The following is a 24,616-nucleotide window of genomic DNA, read 5'->3' on the forward strand; positions in this document are numbered from 1 at the left end:
TTTTTATTTCTTTAACTCTGGGTGATTGAGTTGTGCTTGGTGTTGCAACCATACATTACATTAAATGAGTATCTGGCTCGGCAGAATTGAGTGCATCTCATGGGCACATGACACCGCTGCCAGCCAAATTGTAGCAAGTCCTTGCTATATTGTAACAAAATTCTGTAATATTCCCAAGTATCTAATGTTTAGCTGTACATACTAATGGCTATACCTTGCTAATGGCCATTGTTTTAAAAACCCCTCTTATATGAATAGTAAAGGGAATGCTAACTATAGCAGCTGGTTAGTATTAACCACAGTTGGTGTCGGAGAGCAGTCATGGGGATTAAGTTTTCAGGGTCAAAAGACTAAATACCATTTTAACCCATTCACATGAGAACCTACAACAATGCCTGAAACCTCCAATGACAGATTCTACTTTGGTGGGAGTTATTAAACAGGAACAAAAATACGGTATTGGTCACGTGGCTGTTGCTACTTTAGTTTGCGGTCTCAGGCTAATTTACAAACACTGAGCAGATCTAAATGTGGGCAGTAACCCATACCAGCTATCACATTGTATTACATACTCTTTTAGATGCTTCATATTACATAGCAATGATGCAATGAAAAGGGTTGTCTTTCTCTGAACAGAAGAATCCCACTCCAGGCTTAGTACACAGCACCCAATATAAAATTGAATACTAGTTACTGGTACTCTTCTGACTGGTTGCTATGGTCACCAGAGAATTAGCTCCATGTATCCACCTAGAGATCTGAATACATTAGGTTCAACTAGTTTCACAATACTTTCCCTTTAGGTTGCTGCTATTTTCAAAGGCAATAAGTAAAGGCCACAGCATCTGTTAGGGCGAACCCTGTGTGGGACATGCTTATGGTGTGAGCAAATGTATCCCCTGATCATGTGCTGCTACAGGACCAGGAAACCCCCTCCTGGCGTGAAATTAGTTTGTAAATGAAGGCTGTGAGTATGGACTAGTGCATTAGTAGGTGAGCCTGCTTCACATTGGCTTCAGGGATCTTTTATCCTCTATGCCACATGTATGTGTATAATCTAATGCACCTGCAACATTCAGCTGAATCCTAGTACTTTCTTTAGATTGATCCCTTGATGTTAAACCAAACCAAATTAAACCCTTAAACTTGTGATGACTATTGTAGTTTTTTTTTATTTGTTTTCTATTCAAATGATGTACAGAACTGTGTACATGTAACAATCACAGTTCTGGGCTCATGTGTTGCAGTCTTAGCATGAACACTGACACAAGAGGGAGCTCACGTTCTAAGAACTTTTTTTTTTTTTTAATTTATTTTTGCACCAGATCTTTACACTGGTCTACACACACAGCTATGGAACCTATTCTCTACAATGCTCAGGATCATGGGCTTCATAAGGGATATTTTCACCATTCCTTGTCTACAAAAAGTAATTTTAAACATTAAACCCCAATAGTATTGTTTTGCCTCCATTAAGGATTGGTTCATTAATTAATGGGATAAAGTACCAAGTAATATCTTATTTGAGCTGTATACATACACAGCTTATATCCATATCAATGTTATGGTACAAATGTTAGATGTATTTGAACACAATTTTTTCACAATGTTAAACCTCCTTTTCACAAAGTTTGTGATTCTTTAGTTTATCAGAAAGTTAAACGGCTTTGACCAGTCAAACGTATTCTATGGGACATTGGGGTTCAGTACATTGTGGAGCACAGAGACCTGTGACTATTACCATGAATAAAGCACAAGCTGCATTTGGCAGCAATGTATCCATACAGGGAAGGGAGGAAAGGCAGAAGGGGCATAGGATCTTATAAACTCACCCCTTTCGGGCACACACGAAGATTAGTCCTCTTCGGGGCGACTAATCTGCCTGAACTACCTTACGCCGGCTATAATGAAAATCGCAGACGGGAAGGCACTGGGAGCGATTCGTTTTCCGAAGTTGCCTTGGGTCGTAGATTTACATTTTAGTGGGCAGGCAGTTCGGGGAGATTATATGCCCTGAAGAAGAGATTTGTCACCGGGCGACTAATCTCCCCAAATCTGCCTGTGTGCCCTGACCCTAAGGGTACAACTACATGGACGATTTCCCAGCGATTGTGCCTGACCCGACGCTCTGCACCAAAACGCATGCGTCAAATCGGATGCGACAGAAAACAAGGTAAGCAACCGGAATGATGGATGGTGTTACATAGTTCCATAGATTAAATTGGGTTGAAAAAAGACAAAGTCCATCAAGTCCAACCCCTCCAAAAGAAAACCCAGCATCCATACACACACCCCTCTCTACTCAACTAAATTCTATATACCCATATCTATACTAACTATAGAGCTTAGTATCACAATAGCCTTTGATATTCTGTCTGTCCAAAAAATCATCCAAGCCATTCTTAAAGGCATTAACTGAATCAGCCATCACAACATCACCCGGCAGTGCATTCCACAACCTCACTGTCCTGACTGTGAAGAACCCCCTACGTTGCTTCAAATGAAAGTTCTTTTTTTTTCTAGTCTGAAGGGGTGGCCTCTGGTACGGTGATCCACTTTATGGGTAAAAAGGTCCCCTGCTATTTGTCTATAATGTACTTGTAAAGTGTAATCATGTCCCCTCGCAAGCGCCTTTTTTCCAGAGAAAACAACCCCAACCTTGACAGTCTACCCTCATAATTTAAGTCTTCCATCCCTCTAACCAATTTAGTTGCACGTCTCTGCACTCTCTCCAGCTCATTTATATCCCTCTTAAGGACTGGAGTCCAAAACTGCACTGCATACTCCAGACGAGGCCTCACCAGGGACCTATAAAGCGGCATAATTATACATAGTAACATAGTAAGTAAGGTTGAAAAAAGACACGTTTTTTTTTTCTTTTTATTAACTACCTATTATGTTTTCATCCCTTGAGTTAATGCCCTTTTTTATGCAAGACAGAACTTTATTTGCTTTAGTAGCCACAGAATGACACTGCCCAGAATTAGACAACTTGTTATCTACAAAAACCCCTAGATCCTTCTCATTAAAGGAAACTCCCAACACACTGCCATTTAGTGTATAACTTGCATTTATATTATTTTTGCCAAAGTGCATAACCTTGGATTTATCTACATTGAATCTCATTTTCCAGTTTGCATCGTTCATCTAATGCGACACGACTGCTGCGTCTGCATCCGACAGTCGTGTTTCGTCGGATGACCTCTGTGACACAATCCGACATTTGTATTTCTTAACTTGTTTTCTGTCGTATCCGACTCGACGCCTGCGTTTCGGCGCAGAATGTTGGATCCGGCACATAAGTTATGTATGTTTCTACAAAAGTGGAGGTAGGGAATCCGCGCTCTGCCAATTAGCACCTGATGAATGAATGCATCAATCCTCCCGAGCAGATGTACCGAACATCCCAAACCATTGAACTTTCAGTAGGAGAGAGGAGAGCACTCTAACGCAGATTAACTGCTTGTGATTAATATTTATTTAAGCTGCTATACACAACATGTTTCAGGCTGTAATTGCCCTTAAAGGGCAATTACAGCCCGAAACATGTTGTGTATAGCAGCTTAAATAAATATTAATCACAAGCAGTTAATCTGCGTTAGAGTGCTCTCCTCTCTCCTACTGAAAGTTTCTACAAAAGTATTGTACGTTTTTCCATACGTTATTTAAATTGTATATGGTAAGAGGCCCAAATGCTCTTGCTATGAGTCCCAATGACTAGTTATTCCACTGCTGGCAAGAGAATATAGGAGATGCTCATGGCATTCAGTAAATATATCCCAATATAAACAGCTGTTGTTACTCTATCATAATTACATTGTTTCATTAATTAACTTGCTAATTAGTCAGTCTGTTCATTGGGGGTCAGTGGTAAGTTTAAACCATATAATCCTTATAGCTCCTGTTCTGCACTGGCATTGCTTGATATGGACATTATGTAAGTAAATTGTGTAAGTTTAGGGGCCCAATAGTTTATATAAATAGTAAAAATATGTGTTAATAAGTCAATCTTTCAATTGGGTGTCAATGGAGTTTACCTTAAAGAGACATCGACACCAGAAATTAAACCTTTTTTACACCCTTTTTTTGATCATCATTATATATTTTGTATAGTTTTTAAATGATTTGCCTTCTTCTTCTGACTATTTCCAGCTTTCAAATGGGGGTCACAGACCCCATCTAACAGATGCATTATAATGATACACATTGATAGTTATTGCTACTTTTTAACACTTGTCTTTCTATTTCGGCCCTCTGCTATTCATATTCCAGTATCTTTTTCCACTCAGTGCATGGTTGCTAGGGTAATTTGGATCATAGCAACCAGATTTCTTAATTGCAAACTGGAGAGCTGCTGAATAAAAAGCTAAATAACTCAAAAACCATAAATGATAGAAATTGAAAACCAATCACAAATTGTCTTATAATATCACTCTCTACATCATCCTAAAATGTAACTCAAGGTGAACTACCCCTTTAAAGGGGAACTCCCGCTTCCAAACAAACATTTGAAAGGCCCAGGAGAGCAGGGTTCTAGGCTTAGGGAACTGTTCCAAACCATTTAAAATCATGAAAAGTCTGCATATTTTTAATTGATGTATACTGCAAAGTTGCTTCAAATTATGCTCAAGAGGCTGCACTCCGGTTAAAAAAGGGAAAAATGTCACAGACCAACATCACCTGACGAATTCTGCACTGAAATCCGTTTCTCCAAAGAGCAAACAATTTTTTTTATATTTAATTTTGTAATCTGACATGGGGCTAGACATATTGTCAGTTCCCCAGCTGCCCCCAGTCATGTGACTTGTGCTCTGGTAAACTTCAGTTACTCGTTACTGCTGTACTGCAAGTTGGAGTGATATCACCCCTCCCATCCCCCCCACCCAGCAGCCTAACAACAGAACAATAGGAAGGTAACCAGATAACTGTTTCCTAACACAAGATAACTGCTGCCTGCACTCAATAGTAAAACACAGGTCCCACTCCGACACATTCAGTTACATTGAGTAGCATAAACAACAACCTGCCAAAAAGCGGTTCCATCCTAAAGTGCTGGCTCTTTCTGAAAGCACATGACCAGGCAAAATGACCTGAGATGGCTGCCTACACACCAATATTACAACTAAAAACAAATACACTTCGTTCAGGAATTACATTTTATATTGTAGAGTGAATTATTTGCAGTGTTAACAGTGTAATTTAGAAATAAAAAATATATCATAAAAATCATGACAGAATCCCTTTAAGGGGCCTAGCCACCAATACTCCTTTTCTAAAATTAAACTTTTCTTGGACCCCTGCTCAGCATTTATTTTTTTAACCTTTAGGAGCTCCTGGCCTCCAATATTGGTGACATGGTGGCAGATTTATTAATCTTTTGGCCAAAAGTGTTATTTACTTTTTAAGCACTCAAAACTGTGATTGTTTGTGCTTTGAATGGTTGGGCGGGGTTTGGGGGTTGCTGGTCCAGGGGGGGGGTGCTTGTCCAGTGTGGGTCTCCAGTGGGGGCCCAAAAAATGTTATGTTACAGGCCCATGATTTCTGGTGTCAGCCCTGACTAAATGTTATATGCCCTTTCCAGAAATATTGATCAGGCTAAAAAATTGCCCATGGGGATGCTTTCAAGCAAGGTTGGATACGGACAGCTATCCAAAGATATATACAAGTTTGTAACCACCTCTTGTGTGTTAATAACCAGCCTATCACCTTAGCCTTCTATCAAAAGTTACAGGAAGACGATCAGCAAAATATCATCAATATATTGGTGCCAAAAACGTAATATGCTAAAACGAAATACTACTAATCACTAAGTGATGAACAAATATAAAGTTCTTCTTTCCACATCTTACTGCGCCACCACACTGGTGCTCTTTATAAATGACATGAGAGTTCTATTTCCTGTACTTCCTGTATAGAGCAAACAAATTCAGTGTTAACAAACTTTAGTGTCACTCAATACAGGAAAGCCATGCACGAGATTAGAATAACATCAGGATCAGATACAAACTGAAAAAAAAACAACTTTCTTGCATTTTGTTCCTTGCCTCCTTATTTATTAAATTGTAGTAAAAGAGCTCTTTGATATGGAGTATCTGAGATTGCAACCAATGTAAGCCTATGTATGGTCAGGTTTGTAAAGTTAATGATACATATGTGCCCTCTTGTGGTTGAAATTGAATTAAAGCTGAAGCTTACAATTTAAGTCATCATTGGCCCGTAGGTCTCGGTATCTACCATTGTGTGTTGAGCTATATAGTGAAATGTTTGAGGAACAGTAACACCAAAAAATTAAAGTGCTTGAAAGTAACTGAAATAATGTAATGTTGCCCTGCACTGGTAAATGTTGGGTGTTTGCTTCAGAAACACTGCTATAGTATATATATATATATATATATATATATATATATATATATATATATATATATATATATATATATATATATATACTGCTTGTGCAGCACAAGGGCAGCCATTCAGCAGAAAAACAAGGTAAAAGACACAGGTTACATAGCAGATAACAGTTGTGTCGGAAACAGTGGTATTTTGAGCTCATCTGGTATCTGCTATGTAACCTGTGCCTTTTACCTTTTGATACACTGTAATTTTTTGATGTTATTGTTCCTATAAGCACAGTATCAGCTTGCAGCCCCCTAGTGTCAGGCCTACAGTATGTAGATTTTCCATGAATCGGCACCTTATTACTCACATGTAGTAATGGGCGAATCTGTCCCATTTTGCCGAAACGCATTGAAGTCAATGGACGTCAAAATAACTTTGGTGATTTTATACACGCGACTATTTTGTCCTAATGCATCAGTCAATAGGCGTCCGAATAATTTTAACTTGCAACAATTTTTATGCGCATGACAATGTTTTTTGTCCCGCCAGATTATTCGCCATCGAATCTTCAACGTGAAAATATTCGCTGGCGGCAAACGTGGAAATTTGCTGCGAATCCATGCCTGGCGAGTTTATTCGCCCATCACTACTCACATGTCTATGTATTGCATACATGTAACAATATTTGCATTTATCTTTATTATACACTCAGCATGCCCACACGCCTCTAATATGGTTAAGAAAAACAACACAACCAGCAATAAGTTTTGTATGATGGTAAAGGATGCAAGAGTCACAGCAAAGATCACTGAATGCCATCTGAGGAATCTGAGGAATCAATTTACAAAAACAGTTCTTTATAGAATTATGTGGTAATTAAAAATAAAGAAAGGTTTCCGATATCCAAAAATATGACTAAAATGTACCCATTCTAATAAGTAGTCTGTGAGACGGGTTAACTCTGAATGTGTATTAATAACTCGCAATAAGAAAGTTACTGTGTTAAAAGGGTGGGAGATTTAGGGGGTTAACATTAAGGGGTTAATGTTGTTTAGCTGTAATTACAATTTCCAGTTACCAGATGGCAGTGTAAGTCAGAAAATCCCCTGCAGAAAGTTCTGGACAGATGTCTCTCAGTGTCACTTAGTAAGTCTATACAGTATATCCTCTTTTGGCTTATGGCGCCAATGGGCCTGAGATGAAATACCTTGAGAAGATACTGAAGGAACATTTTGTCTGATGATGGAGTGTACATAGATAGGCTAATTTGGCCATTACAGCCTTGAGTGTCACCCCATTACTGTACATGGAATTTATACATATATTGGGCTCACCAGGGCACTGCTCCGTTGAGTTTATTTTTATTTATTAGTAAACACCCATTCATAGCTTATCACAGAGTCTATCCACCCAATCTCCACAAAATGTTTACAGTTCTAATTCACACTTTAACAACCCCTACTTTATCTTCCTAAAGGTTGTCCCCTCTTTAGATGTAAAATCAATGTGTATCCATATATGTGGCAGTGGACTTTCTATATCTTTCATCATAAATATCCAAAGAGAATGCTGAGCTGAGAGTAACAGCAACTCTGTATTGGAGACTCCTAGGAGCAGATTTATCAAGAGTCGAATTTCAAGCATTAAAAAACCCTCGAAGTAAAATCTTTCGAATTCGAATATCGAATTCGAAGGATTTTAGCACAAAAGAATTGGATAAAAAACGATTCGAACGATTTTAAGCGATCGATCGAAGGATTTTTATTCAACCAAAAAAAACGAAGAAAAGTGCTGTGGAAGGTCAAACGATTTTTACTTCGAATCGTTCGAATCATTCGATTTGATCGAATTTGACCAATTCGATGGCCGAAGTACCCAAAAAAATACTTCCAAATTCGAATATTTTTTTATTCAAACTATTCACTAGAGCTCAGTAAATCTGCCCCCTAATGTTCCAAATTATCTGGATGGTAGTCTTTATGGGCTATGTTGGACTGTGATGTTGAACAGTTATTTTAAAAATGTTTTTATGCCCCTGTCATGGCACTACTAGACTTATTTGCAGAATCGTGCCATTATTTCAAATGTATACAAACGATTCCAACTTTGTTCTTATAAGCAATCTCTTTCATGCGTTATGTTACAGTCAGCAAATACGTTTTTGTACAGTGTGTCTGTCTCCAATAGCCCCAAAACTATTAGTTTAAACCTATCAGGTGATACAGTATCTCAGTATATTCCACAGGCTGAATGGTTCAGCTGCTCTCAGCCTGCATATTCTATGCTGGCTGCAAGAAGCTGATCTGCTCCATGCCCCTGCTCCATTGATTTTAGTATGATCAGCCTGCATGCACACACACAGACACAGTGAAGCTTAAGCTAAGGTCAGCCAAAATATGTGAAATGAGGCATCTCCAGGCTGAGAGTAGCTGAGCCCTTCAGCCTGTGTGTCCACAACCCTACTCATTACTTTCCTTCAGGAATGGTCTTTAAAGGAACAGTAACACCAAAAAAATAAAAGTGTTTTAAAGGAAAGACAATATAATGTATTGTTGTCCTGCACTGGTAAAACTAGTTTGTTTACTTCAGAAACACAACTATAGTTTATATTAACAAGTTGCTGTGTAACCATGGGGGCAGCCATTCCAGCACAGGATACATAGTAGATAACAGACAAGTTCTGAAGAATCCTATTTTATACTACAGAGCTGATCTATGTATCCTATGTATTCAGCTTTGAATGGCTTCCCCCATGGCTACACAGCATCTTATTTATATAAACCATCATTGTGTTTCTGAAACTAATGCAGCAGTTTTACCAGTGCAGTACACCAGTACATTATATTTTCATTACTTTAGGACACTTTAATTTGCTGGTGTTACTGTTCCTTTAAGAGAGGTCCTCATTTAATGCTGAAGGAATCAAAGCCTTCATGCAAACTATTCACTTTGCCCATGCTCTAAAGCTGATTAACTGTTCCATATGGGCCAAATCAAAATGTTTAGCTACCAGACTTTTTGGGTTCTTATTTTTAATATCCCTTTTATATCCTAAGATCATAGTTCTCTGGTTCCAATACGTTGGGGCTGGATACTCTCTGTCCATAATAGTGTATTTCTCGCAGTTGGTTTGCATTAACTCTCTTTCTGTATAAACCCATCCACAATCCTGATGGTTTAATGTTAGAAAAGCCTGTCCACCATGTATGTAAATCTCAGGTTATAAACATTATAGTTTAGCTTTATAACAATTTCTTCTAGTTCATTGAATTGCACTGCCCTCAGCATTAAGACATTGGGGCTCATTTATAAACTTTGCGCAGGGCAGATTGGTTCGCAAAGTGAATATAATTGCCCTGCGCATGGTTACATTTATAAAGCTGAATAAGAGGGTGCAAACAGAATTGCAAATTTTTTTTTCACAATGGGAATGTCTATAGGAGCTTTCTAAATATGTCACAATTTGCAAATTGCGAATATTTATGCGCACACTCTGCGACTCAATTACGCCACAACTTTGGTGGTGGATAAAATATTCGCAAAACAGTTTCGCAAACTGTGAATTTAAGTTACTGTCAACGTTATTTTCGCGCACAACAACCTCGCACATTGGGAGCGCTCGTGCAAACTCCCGTCTCATTTGCGCGCCATTTGTGAAAATTTATTCACACTGCGAATTCGAAAAATCCGGAAAGACGGGCAGTGCAATATATTAGCGTTCAGGAAAAAACATGCACAATACAACCATTTGTGAAAAATATGCGCTGCGCGAACTTTATAAATGACCCCCATTATCTATAAAGCAGATCTATAAAGGGATCTTATCTCCCACCCACTCTGAGATGTGCCAAAGACCTCATCATTCTCCTACCTTCCCAGGTAGGCATATCTGGGGGCACAAGATGCCCCCTTCAACTTGGAATATTTTATTGAGTAATATGAAATTCAGTATTTTCACTGCAAAATTCACTATTTCTTTATGTCTCCCTTATATAGGTGAACATCAACTTCATCAGTGAGCCCTAAGAAATGACTGTGCGTTTTCCACATTTTCTACATGTTTAATTTTTTCACACGTTATGAAGAAATGTGAAAGGTGTGCCTCAGGTGGCAAAGCGTGGACAATGGTGATATATATATATATATATATATATATATATATATATATCCTATGCCTGTCCTATGCTCCCTGTGTATGCTATCCTCTGCCTCCCCTATGCTCCCTATGTATGCCATACTCTGCCTTCCTTATGCTCCCTGTGTGTGCCATACTCTGCCTTCCCTATGCTCCCTGTGTGTGCCATACTCGGCCTGCCCTACTCTGTACCCTGTGGGACGTGAGCCTGGTAGGGTTTGTTCTGGGTGTTTCTTAGTATTTGGAAATTGTTGTTAGGGGCCCCTAAGGTGTTTAATCATGTGCTAGGGAGGTGCTGTGTTATCCATAGAGGAGGAGGCGGCATATGGATTTAAGGGTATGTTCATGGTATATTTAAGTGTATGACTTTTTACATACAGTATCAGTGATATCCCTGCAGTGAGCACCAACCATTTGGTTTTTTAGAGTGTTACCACCATTAATATGGACATGGTCTTAAAAGTTCTTGAGATAACATTGTGCGGTTAAAATGGGTGTGGTTTAAAGGGGTGAGTGGTCAACACGTTGGACAGTACTGATCTAGATAGTGTGATATTACTTGGGAGACATGATATCACTATAGTTTTTTTGTAGGTTTGAATTTACCTTGAATTTCACATTGGGGTTAATTCTATACTTGATATGTTTTAATTTATTTATATTCTATATTGAGCATATTTATGGAGATATCACTTTATAATCCATTGTTTAAATGCTGATGTGATAAAAGCAGGAAGTAGTGTTATGTTAGACATCCAGTCACTCCAGCTTTTATAGATTACATTTTTGGCTGACTATATTCATTTTGCACAGCCTATTTATTTACCCAGTTTTTATTTTTATACTAAACAATTCCTTTAAACGCCTTTTTACTGCACGCACAAACTAACCAGTCAGCACAAAATGTTCCTCCTTCAAAGAAAATCAACAGGAAGTCTGTTTAGTTCATTAAGCAGAAATGCTCCAGGCACATTTCTGCATATTCTCTATCCATACTGGGAGGGATCAGCACATTATTAAAAGGAAGGTTTATTCACCAGATCTTTCGAGGTTGGTTAAAATGGAAGGAAAATCTCCCGAGCACACAGGGATAAAAAGACAAACTGGCACTACCAAGACAGAGTGTAAGAGTGAATCCTCTGAAAGCACACCTGCAAACTCTATAGCAAGCAGGAAAAAGAGTGCACAAGGAGAAGCTTACAAGGAGAGCAAAAGTAAAAAAGCTACAGATGGTATGAGTAGCAACAGGACACCAGAAAAGGCTGGCACTGGAACTATAAAACTAATAGTAAAAGATGCAGAAGGCAGAAGCAGAATGAAGGAGACAGACAATGATTCTGAAGCCACAACAAAAATAACTACAGAAGGCAGGAAAATGGATGGGGCAAAGGAGGAAGTTGATAAAACGCCTGGGAATACAATTGAAAAAACTAGTGCAGGCGGCAGAAAAAATAGGATATATGATAATGCTGATAAAGCCAACAAAGCTGTGAGCAGAGCTGGAAACGCTACAATATGCAAAAGAAATGATGGGGAATTGGATAATGATGAAGAATCTGTGAGCAAAGCTGTTATAAAAGCTACAATGGGTGCAGAAAGTAAGGCATTCGATAAAGAACCTGTAAACAAAGGCAGAAAAGCTAAAACAGGAAATAAGGCAATGGCTGAAGTTGACGTAGAACCTATAAGCAATGCTAAAAAAGCTACAACAGGCAGAGGAAATAAGGCAGATAAAGCTGATGTAGAACCTGTGGGTGCAGTTAGAAAAGCTACCCCGGCTGAAGAAAATAAAGAATTACATATAACTAATCTAGAACCTGTAAGCAAAGCTAAAAAAGCTACAACTGGCAAAGGAAATAAGGCATCGGATAAAGCTACTCCGGGTGAAAAAAATATTGAATTAGATAAAGCTAATGCAGAACCCATAAGCAAAGGTGGGAAAGCTTATGGAGGAAATAAGGCATTGGATAAAGCTGATGTAGAACCTGTGAGCACAGCTACAACTACAGAAGCTGAAAAAGAAAACTTGGCACAAGCGAAGCTTACTATGCATTTGAAACGTGCAGTGGAGATGTTAAAACCGAGACTTTGTGATATATCACCTGCAGCCGAAAAGGTGAATAAACTGGTTAATGATTTCCTTATGCCAATCCTCTATAAAGATCCTGCATTCCAAGGTACTGAGATACTGACAACTGGAAGTTACTATGAAAAAGTTAAGGTGAGTAACTGCTAACAATGTACCTTTTCTATTGTTTTAGGTTCTAAAATAGACATATACTGCTATATGTCTAATAAAAATGATAACATTAATATTTAGTTAATGCACAAGACTAACCCAAAGTAAAATATAGAAATCATTTTAAGCTATTGTAAATAATGTAGGACAAGCGAAGGTAGCTATAACTAGCAACCCCCTTATGAAATAAAATACACTAAATTTGCCCAGGAGCAGTAAGTCATAGCAACCAATGAGATATTGGCTTTTAAACAGATGACCAGTAAATACTACCTGCTGATAGTTTGCTATGGGTAACTGCTCCTGGGAAAACTTAGTGCCTTTTATCCATATGTAATAATGCTCAAAAAGCTGCAATCTACAGAGCCAGTCACAAGGGCCAAAGTCTCTTTTGGAATATAGCCCCCAGTTCACAAGGGCCCAAAAATCAAGTTTCATACCAACTGGTACTTAATCATAGGCCTATTAAATTTTGTACCTAATAAAAGTATTAACTTTGAATAGAACTCTTTGGAGTATATTTTTGAGACTTGACCTTTTATTACATAACCCCGCAAGTGTTCTATCCCTCAAAAGTAAAAGTGTGACAATATAATAGATATACTGTAATGAAAAATAAAAAGGGATCGCAAGTGGAGAGCTCACTCAATTAAACTAGTTTAATTATGGCCACATTAAGAATAGATTCTGACAACTAAGCACAATTCTAAAAAGTATTACAATATACCAGGGTCCCCAAATTCTTTTTACCTGTGAACAACACACAAATGTAAAAACAGCTGGAGACACATAAGCATCAGAAAATATTCTTAGTGATGCCCAAGAACGGTTGTGATAGTCTAATTCAGTGCTGTCCAACTTTTGTGGTACCGAAGGCCCGAAATTTGTCTGGCGTACGTGGTGGAGGGCCCGATAACGGAAGCCAGTGTTGGCCACTCCCCCATTTAAACCACACCCATGTTATCTCAAGAACTTTTGAGACTATGTCCACAATAAAAAAAAAAAATGGTTGGTGCTCATTGCAGGAATCACTCATATATGAAAAATGTAAGCCATACCCTTAAATACCAAAATACTTAAATACCATGAACATACCCTTAAAGCAATACCAACACGTTACTATAAAAATCATAGGAACATGTCAGTATCAAGTAGTTGCTGCACCCGGAATAGTTCCCCTGAAAGCCCCCCTCAAAGCCGCCCCTAGCCCCACTAACCTGCGTTGACCCGACCCTCCGACACTGATAAAAGATCTTCTGTGCAGTTTCATTGACGCTGGGCTGGGGGTGGCGCGATCCTTCGATAAGATAATTACCAATGAAAACAGGACTTCAGCCTATGGAAGGATCACTCCACCCCCAGCTCAGCATCACGGAAGCATGGCAGAAGATCAGTTAGCTGTGTCAGTGGGTCAGCTGCGCAAAGGTTCGTGGGGCTGGGGGCGTCTTTGAGGGGGACTTTCAGGGGAACTATTCCGGATGCAGCAACTACTTGATACTGACACGTTCCTTTATCACTTTAAATCCATATGTCGCATCCTCCCCTGTTGATAAAACACCACCCATCCAGCACATGATTAAACATCTTAGGGGCTCCTAACAACAGTTTTGAAATGCTAACAAACCCCCAGAACAAACCCACCGAGTACAGAGTAGGGCAGGCAAAGTATGGCTCACCCAGGGGGCATAGGGCATGTAAAGTATGGCACACAGTATCACAGGGCAGAATATGGTACATACTAGGAGCATAGGGAAAGCTGAGTATGGCATACACAGGGAGTATAGGGAAGGCAGTGTACACAGGCAGCATAGGGCAGTCAAGGTATGGCACACACAGGGAGTATATTACAGCCAGAGTATTGCACACACTAGGAGCATAGGGTAGGCAGAGTATGACACACACAAGGAGCATAGGGAAGGCAAAGTATGGTACACACAAGTAGCATAGGGAAGGCAGAGTATGGCACACAGGAGCATAGTCAAGGTAGAATAGAGCAGGAGACAGGGACTCTAAGATGGACAGTTCATACTGTACTAAATACAGCGACCCAATGCTGGTGCCCCTCCAGCAGTTTTTATAAGAATGAACAGATGAACAATGTGGGCACTTTCAGTCTTGGTCTGAGTTGTGAACAGTACAGGGCTTTAGGGTGTGAACAAAAGAGGTGTTAAAATTGTGAACAATGCAGGTGTTTACAGTCGGAATTTCAAGTGTAAACAATGCAGGGGCCAGTTAATCTCAGTACTGATACCTTTTAAATTTTATACAAGGTAAGGAATCACAGCAGGCAAACTTTCATTTGGGGGCCACATGAGGGGGGGTATAACTGGTATCTGGTCTAATTTGTATCCCCATGTGGACTGCTAGCCTGCAACAAGCTCTATTTGTTTCTTTATGTCTCAAAAAGTTGCATTCAAGCCAGGAATTTTAAAATGGGCATTTACATTGAGGCCACTGTGAGCAACATCAATGAGGATGGTGAACAACATGTTGCTCACACCCCACATAATTCTGTAGGCATAAGTGTGCCCTCTTTTGGAAAACTGGAGCTGCCTTTGGCGGTGACAGTAGCTCCAGAGTTCCCTTGCAACAACAGGTGCACTTGCAAGGAGCAGCTGTGGAATTTAAATGAATTGCATTTTTGCGCCACTACAACTGCACTTGTGAGTCATAAATCACTTGTATCTTTCTAACGAGAGCCATATAAATAAGGGAAAAAAACACTTTTTAATGTATATTTTCGCCAAATCTGAGATACTTTTGTATTTTTCAGATCTCAAAGCCAAACGAGTTTGACATCATGCTGAAAATACCATGTGAGAGACTTCACATTACAGAGTCAAATGTCAGTGGCGGTTACTACATGTTGAAACTAAAAAGGAATCCAGGACACCCTTTAACCGAATATGAGGAAAATGGAAACATTTCAGGCCAAAAAATGCTCAATCAATTAAGAGAGCTAATTAGGAGTAATATTATAGGTATGCTATATGTATATTAAAAAATATTAATTATTTTGTTAAAATCCCAAGGATTCCTTGCGATGCTCCTGGGCTGGTTGTGTGGCACTAGAAGAAGAACACAGGACCACACAATCCTTCGGAAACTAGAAAATGTCCAATTTCAAAACAGAATAATCAGCTACTATGTAGTATTAACAAAGTGTTAGTTTATTTGCAGTGTAGGTACACTAAGGGGGTTATTTACTAAGCCCTGAATGCAAAAATCACGAAATTTGTAATGTCTTTTTATAAAATCAGGCTTTTAAAAAAATCACAAATTTTTCGGAATTTATTAAACCCAGAGGCTGGAAAACTCAGAATCTGAAATCCCGGCATCTCAGACCTGTCGAGATGCAAAAATGTTTCGGGCAAAAATCTGAGGTTTCAGATGAAAAAATCAGGAAAACCAGGTGAAACCTCCGAAAAAAATCGTGAAAATCTCAGTTTTTACTGCAAAGCAAATTTTCGGGAAAATGTAATAATAATAAGCATAAAAACCCGAGCAGCATAGATCGGAGTTTGTAGCAGCCAATATTGAGAAAAGTTTGGACCATGATAAATAACTCCCTACATCTTTCAGGCCAAGCACTTTCCTGTAATTGTTTGTTAGAATTCCAATGCTCTAATATCGTTCTCTTTCGTCAGGTATTAAGGGCCAGCTAGTACTTGGAAAACATCACGGAACTCCTGACTTGCAAGGTAACAATTTTTATTATGATGCAGGAGTTACGGTTAATCTGCTGGAATTGCATAATGTTGGTTACTTGGTCTACATGCTTTTCACAGCCCTAAGTAGGCTATACAACTTCTTATGTTATTGATGTTGATGCATCAGGGACAGGCCAAAGTTGCAATTTCTTTGATTTGGACTAAAAATACACATTTTGTTGTAACAAAGGAAGGGCCACACAGTTGCGCTGATTCATGAGTAAACTTTAAAGGACTATATGAACCATTTTTGATATTTTTAATATTTAATTTTTGTTTATTGTATATACCTGACACTGTACACCGGACACTGTAACTTTAAGAGGTGAATAGAGAAGGTTCTTGGTTCTGTGTGAAAGTATTTAATCCCATAATGCCTTGTGCTCTGTATACTTGAGAAGAGGTTTGACCCAAAACATGTTGTGTACCTAGACTGCAAATAAACTAACAACTGCAGTTCGTTAATAATGCCTTGGAGCTGTTTGGTTCTTCTTTTTTGTAACTGGTCATTTAATTTGGAATCGACAGTAATAAATTTTTAAGCACGATTGAACAACAATCATTTTGTTTTTGAAACTCTATAAAATGTTGGTGCACAGGGTCGGACTGGGGGGTCCAGGGCCCACCGGGACTGGTGTCCAGGGCCCCCCTCTGGCCCCCGCTACCTACTTGTTAGGCGAATCCCTGCTCGGCGCCCAGGCGGCGCATCGCGCATGCGCAAACGGCGCGCATGTGCAAACGGAAACAGCGCTCGGCGCGCATGCGCAAACGGCGCTGCGATGTGCCGAAATTTTTATAATTATATTTTTTAAAACTGTTTGGGAGAGGGGGACTGGCCCGGCGGGGGCCCACTAGGGTCGGGGCCCACCGGGTATTTTCCCGGTATCCCGCCGGGCCAGTCCGACACTGTTGGTGCAGCATTAAAAGAAATGCACCCTGGACTAATGAGTTAGCAATGACAGAAGCTGGGGGGGGGGGCCTAACATATTGCCTTCTAGTGATAAGCAATGTAATTCTCCTACCGCACACCTGTAGTTCACCAATCCTGCAAGCTCCTGATGAAGGGTGGGTGTTCCCCCCCCCCGAAACGTTGATGTTTGGTGGCTGAATAAAAGGGGATAATCCCCGAATGCACTAATTGGTGTGTGTGCGGATCCGTTTCTTTTACACATTGGTTTCTAGTGATAAGCACTTTCCTTGGCCTTTTATGGGCCCCTTTCCCCAGCTGCAACCCTCCTTTGGCATCACCATCCCTTGCCCATCACATTCCTTCCCTCCTTAGGGTCACGATCGGAACCAGAGGGGATGTCAGGAGGCAGGCAGGTAGTGGGTCTGGGCTAGCAGGGCCCACCGAGTTGGGTGTGTTACTGGTTCAATACACTGATATTCAACAGCTGCAATATATTTATAGTTCTTGTTTCAATAATCATGCTGCTACCTAAGGCTGTTTTTGCAGTACCACTTCACCAATTTTATGACAATACAGCTTCTCACACCTGTAGCAGTAGATCAATTAAAAATGAATGTAGTGGCCAATCAGCTTGTATTACGAGGTAGAACAGACCAGATTTTGGAAAACAAATTCAGAGTAACCAATTATAACTGATGACAGTTATGAGTTATTTAAGTAACATAGTAGCTTAGGCCACAAAAAGACAAATTTCCTTCAAATTTAACCTTTTATGTCTATATAAATCTAAACTAGCCTAACTGCTAGTTGATGCAGAGGAAGGCAACCTTTTTGAAGCCTTTGGAATTTGCCTTTGACGTTCCTTCCTGGCAACTTTTTCAATAACCATGTATTTTCTGACTTGCTTAAATGCTATCCAGGCCCCCTCTTGAAGCTATGTATAGTATCTGCCTGTCTGCTTGATTCAGGGAGAGAATTTCACAATTTAAAATTGAGTCTAAGTGGTGCAAGGCTAGAACCCTACACAGGTATAAGACCTGGAGTTTTCCAGATAACTGATCTTTCTGTAATTTAGATCTCCATACCTTAAAGCGGACCTGTCACCCACACATAAAAAGCTGTAGAATGAAAGTAATTTGCACATTAAACATGGAATCCAATTTTTTTCATTAAAACATCCATACCTTTTATAAAGGTTTTTAAATATCTGAGCTGTCAATCAAATATTACCTGTCCCGCCTCTATGCCTGAGGCACTTCTCCTGCAGCCCCCTCATATAGGAACATGGGGCATCAGACAGGTAATGTAAAAGCATTGTGCAAATACTTTATGGCAAAGTTATAAGTAGCTTTCAAAGGCAATATTATGATAGATGTAAAAAAGAGTTTAATTACTGGTGTATCTCTTTAATAACAGTGTCTAGAAAATGGCACCTTCCTGCTCGCTGTGATTGTGTAATTCTAAGACTCAAGGAAACACATTTTAAATAATAAAGATAGTGTAAGTACAGTTTATTTTGCTCAACTTAAATTATAGAAAATAATTTGGAATTATTTTGTAGGGTCACAAGTCCCCTTTAAGTCTTAAAGAAACTCATGTTAACATTAAAGAAGCTCAACAGGCTGGTTTTTAAAAATGTGGATTATTTGGTTATAATGGAGTCTATTATTAAGGCTTATGGCCTTTCCATAATTAAGAGCTTTCTGGATAACAGGTTTTCGGATAACAGATCCCATACCTGTATTTTGTTGCTGCAGGAGCAAGAGACAATAAGGGCTAGGTAACTGAGTAGACTACGCTCCTGTTTAAAATGAAATCTAACATTTGAAAATTAGAAAGAAGGACATAGTTAACCTTAGCCACACCCCAAATACTTTAACCATTAAAAAACAAAAACCATAAAAAAAGTCAGATGTGCCAGTAAGTTCTTGGCAGGAATGGGAAATGGCCAATGAGCACTTATTAATCTTACACATGCTAGTAAGATCACTTCAGAAATAGATAGCATTACCTCACATAGACTTGCACAAGCAGAACACCACCAACGTTTCTTCTTTTCCACTGGTCATATGCTGATGTCTCTCTGCCTTTTTTAAATTAGCTGAAACTCCTGTTAAAATCAAAGATTGCTGTCCGTGCCATTTGCACAGGTAAAATATAAAGGAAGATACTTCATTTGATGCATGTATATGTGCATGCTTGCGTGTATGTGGGTATATGAACTGTATGTTTATACGTGTTTGTTTACATAGAGAAATGGAGGCTCAATCTGTTTTTCTTCTAGGTCTAATGTGGTCCAATGATATTGGGAGACACAATGAGTTTAACCTGATTGACAAATGTCTTTTTCCAACCCAAATTAACTATGCAACCATGTCTGTGTACAAAACATTTAACATTTGTGTTGCTTTTTATGATAATACTTCAAAATGTTCATACATTGAACAAGTGTCTCTTAAACTTTAGCTGTGAATGGTTTTATTTTCATAGAAATGCGCATTACTCTTGAGAGGAAAAGCCGCACAAGTCCTGCTGTTACCATTCTGATAGATGAAAACCATGATAAGATATCAGTCGATCTTGTTCTTGCATTGCAAGTAAAGGGTTCTTGGCCTTCAAGCACATCAGAAGGAATGAAAATTGAAACATGGCTGGGAGCAAAAGTAAAACAAGAATACAAATACAAGCCAATGTATTTTGTAGCAAAACAACTGAAAAACACAGGTATGTTTGCTGAATTTGTTGTACCCACTAGTATTTGTATGTGATTTGAAGGAGGATGGAGACAGTGCTGGGTCAGTTATGCTGACCATACACAGGGAGGCACATTTATCAAAGGTCGAATTTCGAATTCATGTGAGTTTTTAAAAACTACAACAAACTCCCATGAACTCGAAATTTGACCAATCTAAATTTATTAAAAAATCGAATTTGGCAGCTCAGTAATTCAGGCGCAGACTCTAAACTGTTACAATTTTGCAACATTTAGTTGATGCATTTCTCAGCAGCATCTCTGAAGTATTAGCAACTAGTGTATCAATTCTAAGAGCTGCCTGTAATGAAACCCAGAGATTCTGCTCAGCAGGGACAAAGATAAGAAATGTATCAACTAAATGTATCAATTTCGAACAGTTTACAGGGTCGGTGACCCCCCTCCCAGGGCTGCTTCAGAAGGTGAAAAATTGCACTTTACACTTCAATATTAGAAAAACGGTCTCACATAGAAAATAGAAAGTCGCTGGAAAAAGTCATTATTTCTGGTGATCTATCTGAAAACAACTAGTTGTTTGAAGGTGAACCACCCATTTAAAGGGCCAAAGTATGATAGATGTCAAAAATCGAATTAAAATTTTTTAAAAAAACTCTAATCAAATTTTAACAATTCTCTAGTCGAATTTGACAGTTTTGGCCATAAAGAACTCGAAAATTAGAATTTTCAATTCGACCCTTGATAAATCTGTCCCATAGTGATATAATTGTACAGAACATTTTAAGTGTATGCATACTAAGCTCGGACTAGCTATCTGCCCATTTGGCAAATGCCTGAAGGGCCACTTGATTTGAAGTTAAGTGGGCTGCGCGGTTGTGTCGATTTTAGGCGGGCCTAAAATACCTCCCAAGGGAGCCGAATTGAAGCTGCTGAAGGGAGCAGAAAGAAGATAAGCCGCTGATGTGAGCCAAAACTGCCAAAGGGAATCAAAGAAGAAGCCACAGAGGAGAACGAAGAACCTACTGTCACCAAGGAGAAAGAAGACAGTCCGTCAATCTTTTTTTTAAAGATCTATGGTTCAGAGAGCAAAACATATGTGAAGGTTTGGATTTGGTTTGGCTGAATTTCAGTCTTGCAGTCCCTAGAGATGGCTAAATCCTAACCAGAATACAGTCCTTCTTGCATGTGAAACGTGTGTTGTTATAATATAGATGGTAACATGATATTTATGCTGTTTTTGATATTTTAGAAGAAGTACTATGGCGCATTTCATTTTCACACATTGAGAAACTAATTTTGATGAACCATGGCAATGCAAAAACATGCTGTGAGAGTAAACGTGACAAGTGCTGCAGGTACAAAATGACTTTGTGCACTGAATGTAATAAGATTATTGTTTTGCTGCACATTACATATTATATAAAAACATTTGCTTATTCTTAAATATTTAAATATTCTAACGGCACAGCAGGAACTGGTAGCAGGCAGAGAACAGCGCAGTCAATCGCTTCTCTACATTTCAGTGAAGGGTTGTCACCTGGCCAGTATTTACCAGCCTGGTCTGTATATATGTTGCTTAATGCCAATATTAATAAGGAAAAAACATAAATATACAGGAAGGCCAGTGATTTATTTCCATAAAATGTGACAACTCTATATCAATGGGGAATACAGTGCCTAAGCAGAAACAGGTAACATGCGGACTATTGTGGACTGTGAATGTTCTTAAAAGAAGACCTGTACAGGCTCTGATATGAGATAGGGAATCATTTATTGAATGCTTTTCTCCCATGGAAAATCATGACAGAATCACTTTAAGTTCTTACTGGAATAGCATGCAGTCTTGCCCAAGATGCAATTTTTCTCAGATTTACTTACAACCTACCAGAACACTTCAGTACTATTATAAGTGATCAGTGGGGCATAGCATGTTTTCTGTTGGCAAAATAAAACCCATTGCTTTTAGCTAATCTACTCAGTCTGCTTTGTTTTCTCTCTGGTGTTAGCTTGCTCTTTCCCTTTGCTGAAGATAATGCTTGCATAAATACTTGATATTATACTGCCACCTATTGGCCCAGCATACAGTAGCTGCACAAAGGGGACCTGTGCCAAAACTTTTTTTTTTTTAAAGGGAATGAATTGTATTGCCTGCTTTTATAAGTATAAGCCCAGTTTGCTTAAAAATACAATTGTAAGTGTGATGGATATATTTGAGAGGATCTATTTATATGAGCCAATTCTTTGGTTTCTTACCTTCTATGTATCTAGCAAATCATAACTTTGTTATTGTGAGCTCTGATGTCTGTGCATCTGCACAAAAGCTGCTGTGTCCTTCAGTATTTAGTCCTTCATCGATTCATTCCAGTATTGTCATCTACATCTACTTATGCTATACAGCAACATCCATCCAAGACACCAGTACTGTGAATAAACCTGGAAGTGTATACAATTTTATACATAAGACCCAAGATAAAATGGAGAATCACCAATGTCTCTCTTCAACTTTATGTTGAAGCCCACTCTATTCTTCAGTATCTAGGGGGCCTCAGTGGCCCCAAAGAGCTAAATTTGTTTCTAAAAGCAACCTGCATCCATAAGAGTGCTCTTTCAAATTTAAATTATCCATATCTTGCTGCTGCAGGGATTTTGCCTTCTGAAGAGAGTTATTTACTTTGTCTTAATGTTCATTTGCCTTTTAGGAAACAATGTCTTAAACTGATGAAGTACCTTTTGGAACAGTTAAACAGTAAAGGAAGCAGAAATATGACCCACTTCTGCTCATACCATGCCAAGACAGCCCTGCTACACTCCTGTACACTCTACCCAAAAGATGAAGATTGGAAACCTGAGCATATCGCTGGATGCTTTGGCCGATACATTGAGTATTTTATCAAATGCTTGAAGGAGGCAAACCTTCCCAACTTCTTTATACCCTCCTTAAACCTGTTTAGTGAAGAATTTATTCCTAAAACTAGTCTTAAATACTTGCGCACTAAACTTAAAGAGCAACTGAGTCAGGATTATCCACTATTTGAATCAAGAGCAACTGAGTCAGGATTATCCACTATTTGAATCACTGAGAGAAAATAAATTGTAGAAAAGCAAAAAATAACAGTTATTTCTTGCAAACTACTGCTGAAATCAACTGTAAAAATGGTAAATTGCATTTCAGCACCAGCCCTAAATGTTGCAACTTTATATGTATGTATGTTACCCATTAAAATGTAAAACAGATTATTCACAAATTATGGTCTCTCCTTTTTTTACCATATCCATTTACATTTATTTTGTGTTTATAAGCTTTATATAACATATAAGCTTTAAATAATATACAGTATATTTTCTTACTGCCACATGTCTTGATGCTGTTTCATTTCCTGTAGCGTAACTAGAGGGGAGCGGGCCTTGGTGCGTGGCGTGCAGCCGGGCCCCGTCCCCCTCTGTACCGCCTGCATTTTCAGTGGTGCACTCCCTATTTTTAAACCACACCCACTTTAAACCACACCCATGTTACCAAAAGACCATGTACACATTAATAGGGGTAGCACACCAAAAACCAAATGGTTGGTGCTCACTAATATCACTCATCACTCATTTGTGAAAAAAGTTAAATCATATTAAGACATACCCTTAAATCCATATGCCTCCTCCTCCCCTGTGGATAACACAGCACCCCCAGCACATGATGAAACACCTTAAGGGCACCTAACAATAATTTTTAAATGCTAACAAACCCCCCCAGAGCCAATACCAGGCTTATGTTCCACAGGTAGAGCAGGGCACACACAGGCAGAGTATATCACACACAGGGAGTATAGGGAAGGCAGAGGATGGCACACACAGGCAGAGGATGGCACACATAGGCAGAGTAAGGCACACACAGGCAGAGTTAGGTGCACATGGGCAGAGGATGGCAGAATAAGGCACACACGGGCAGAAAAAGGCTCACACAGGCTGAGTAAGGCACACACAGGCAGACTAAGGCACACACAAGCAGAGTAAAACACACATAAGCAGACTAAGGCACACACAGGCAGACTAAGGCCCACACAGGAGAGTAAGGCCCACACAGGCAGGGTAAAGCCCACACAGGCAGAGTAAGGCACACACAGGCAGAGTAAGGCACACACAGGGAGCATTAGGGAAGGCAGAATAGAGCAGGAGACAGGGAAACATATCAGGACTACTCTAAAATGTACTACATACAGTGACACAGTGCTGGTGCCCCATTTTTTTTTATAGTTAAATGAACATAGTTGTATCAAAAAGGATTAGCACAAAACAATTATAGTCTAATTCTAGTAAAATATCCCTTTATTAAAAGAGAACTAAAGCTTGACAAAGAAGTGGGATACAAATACTATACACTATGTTTTGAAGTTCTGCACCAGCCCAAGGCAACCACAGCCTCTTAGTAGTTAACATCTGCGCCTCCAAAGATGGCATTTCTGTTGATTGACTGCACTTGCTCTGTGCTGCTGTCACTTACCTTAGGTTCTGGACCAACAAACAATATACTGTATATATACAGACGTGGAGACCCTGAGGGTTAAGTGCTTTACTCAGGCAGTTT

The 24,616-nt window shown here is 39.2% G+C and overlaps 1 protein-coding gene across 2 annotated transcripts; it reads left to right on the top strand.

The window, feature by feature from the left end:
- Positions 1-10,744: 10,744 nt before the first annotated feature.
- Positions 10,745-23,277, top strand: LOC108717996 (cyclic GMP-AMP synthase). 2 transcript variants are annotated; one of them, XM_041564676.1, is made up of 6 exons: positions 10,745-12,695; positions 15,487-15,694; positions 16,361-16,414; positions 19,824-20,057; positions 21,293-21,398; positions 22,743-23,277. In XM_041564676.1, the coding sequence occupies exons 1-6, from the start codon at positions 11,433-11,435 to the stop codon at positions 23,113-23,115; spliced, it is 2,238 nt and encodes a 745-aa protein (XP_041420610.1). In that variant the 5' UTR covers positions 10,745-11,432; the 3' UTR covers positions 23,116-23,277. The 2 variants fall into 2 exon arrangements, with proteins under 2 accessions (XP_041420610.1, XP_041420611.1); XM_041564677.1 differs by lacking the exon at positions 16,361-16,414.
- Positions 23,278-24,616: the final 1,339 nt, after the last annotated feature.

This window comes from Xenopus laevis, chromosome 5S (assembly GCF_017654675.1).
Source record: "Xenopus laevis strain J_2021 chromosome 5S, Xenopus_laevis_v10.1, whole genome shotgun sequence".
Classification (NCBI taxonomy): domain Eukaryota; kingdom Metazoa; phylum Chordata; class Amphibia; order Anura; family Pipidae; genus Xenopus; species Xenopus laevis.

Coding starts and splice junctions, on each gene's coding strand:
- LOC108717996 (XM_041564676.1), top strand. CDS start 11,433: ATGCTCCAGGCACATTTCTGCATATTCTCTATCCATACTGGGAGGGAT. Junction 16,415..19,823: donor CGGAACTCCTGACTTGCAAG/GTAACAATTTTT, acceptor TTATTTTCATAG/AAATGCGCATTACTCTTGAG. Junction 21,399..22,742: donor AAACGTGACAAGTGCTGCAG/GTACAAAATGAC, acceptor TTTGCCTTTTAG/GAAACAATGTCTTAAACTGA.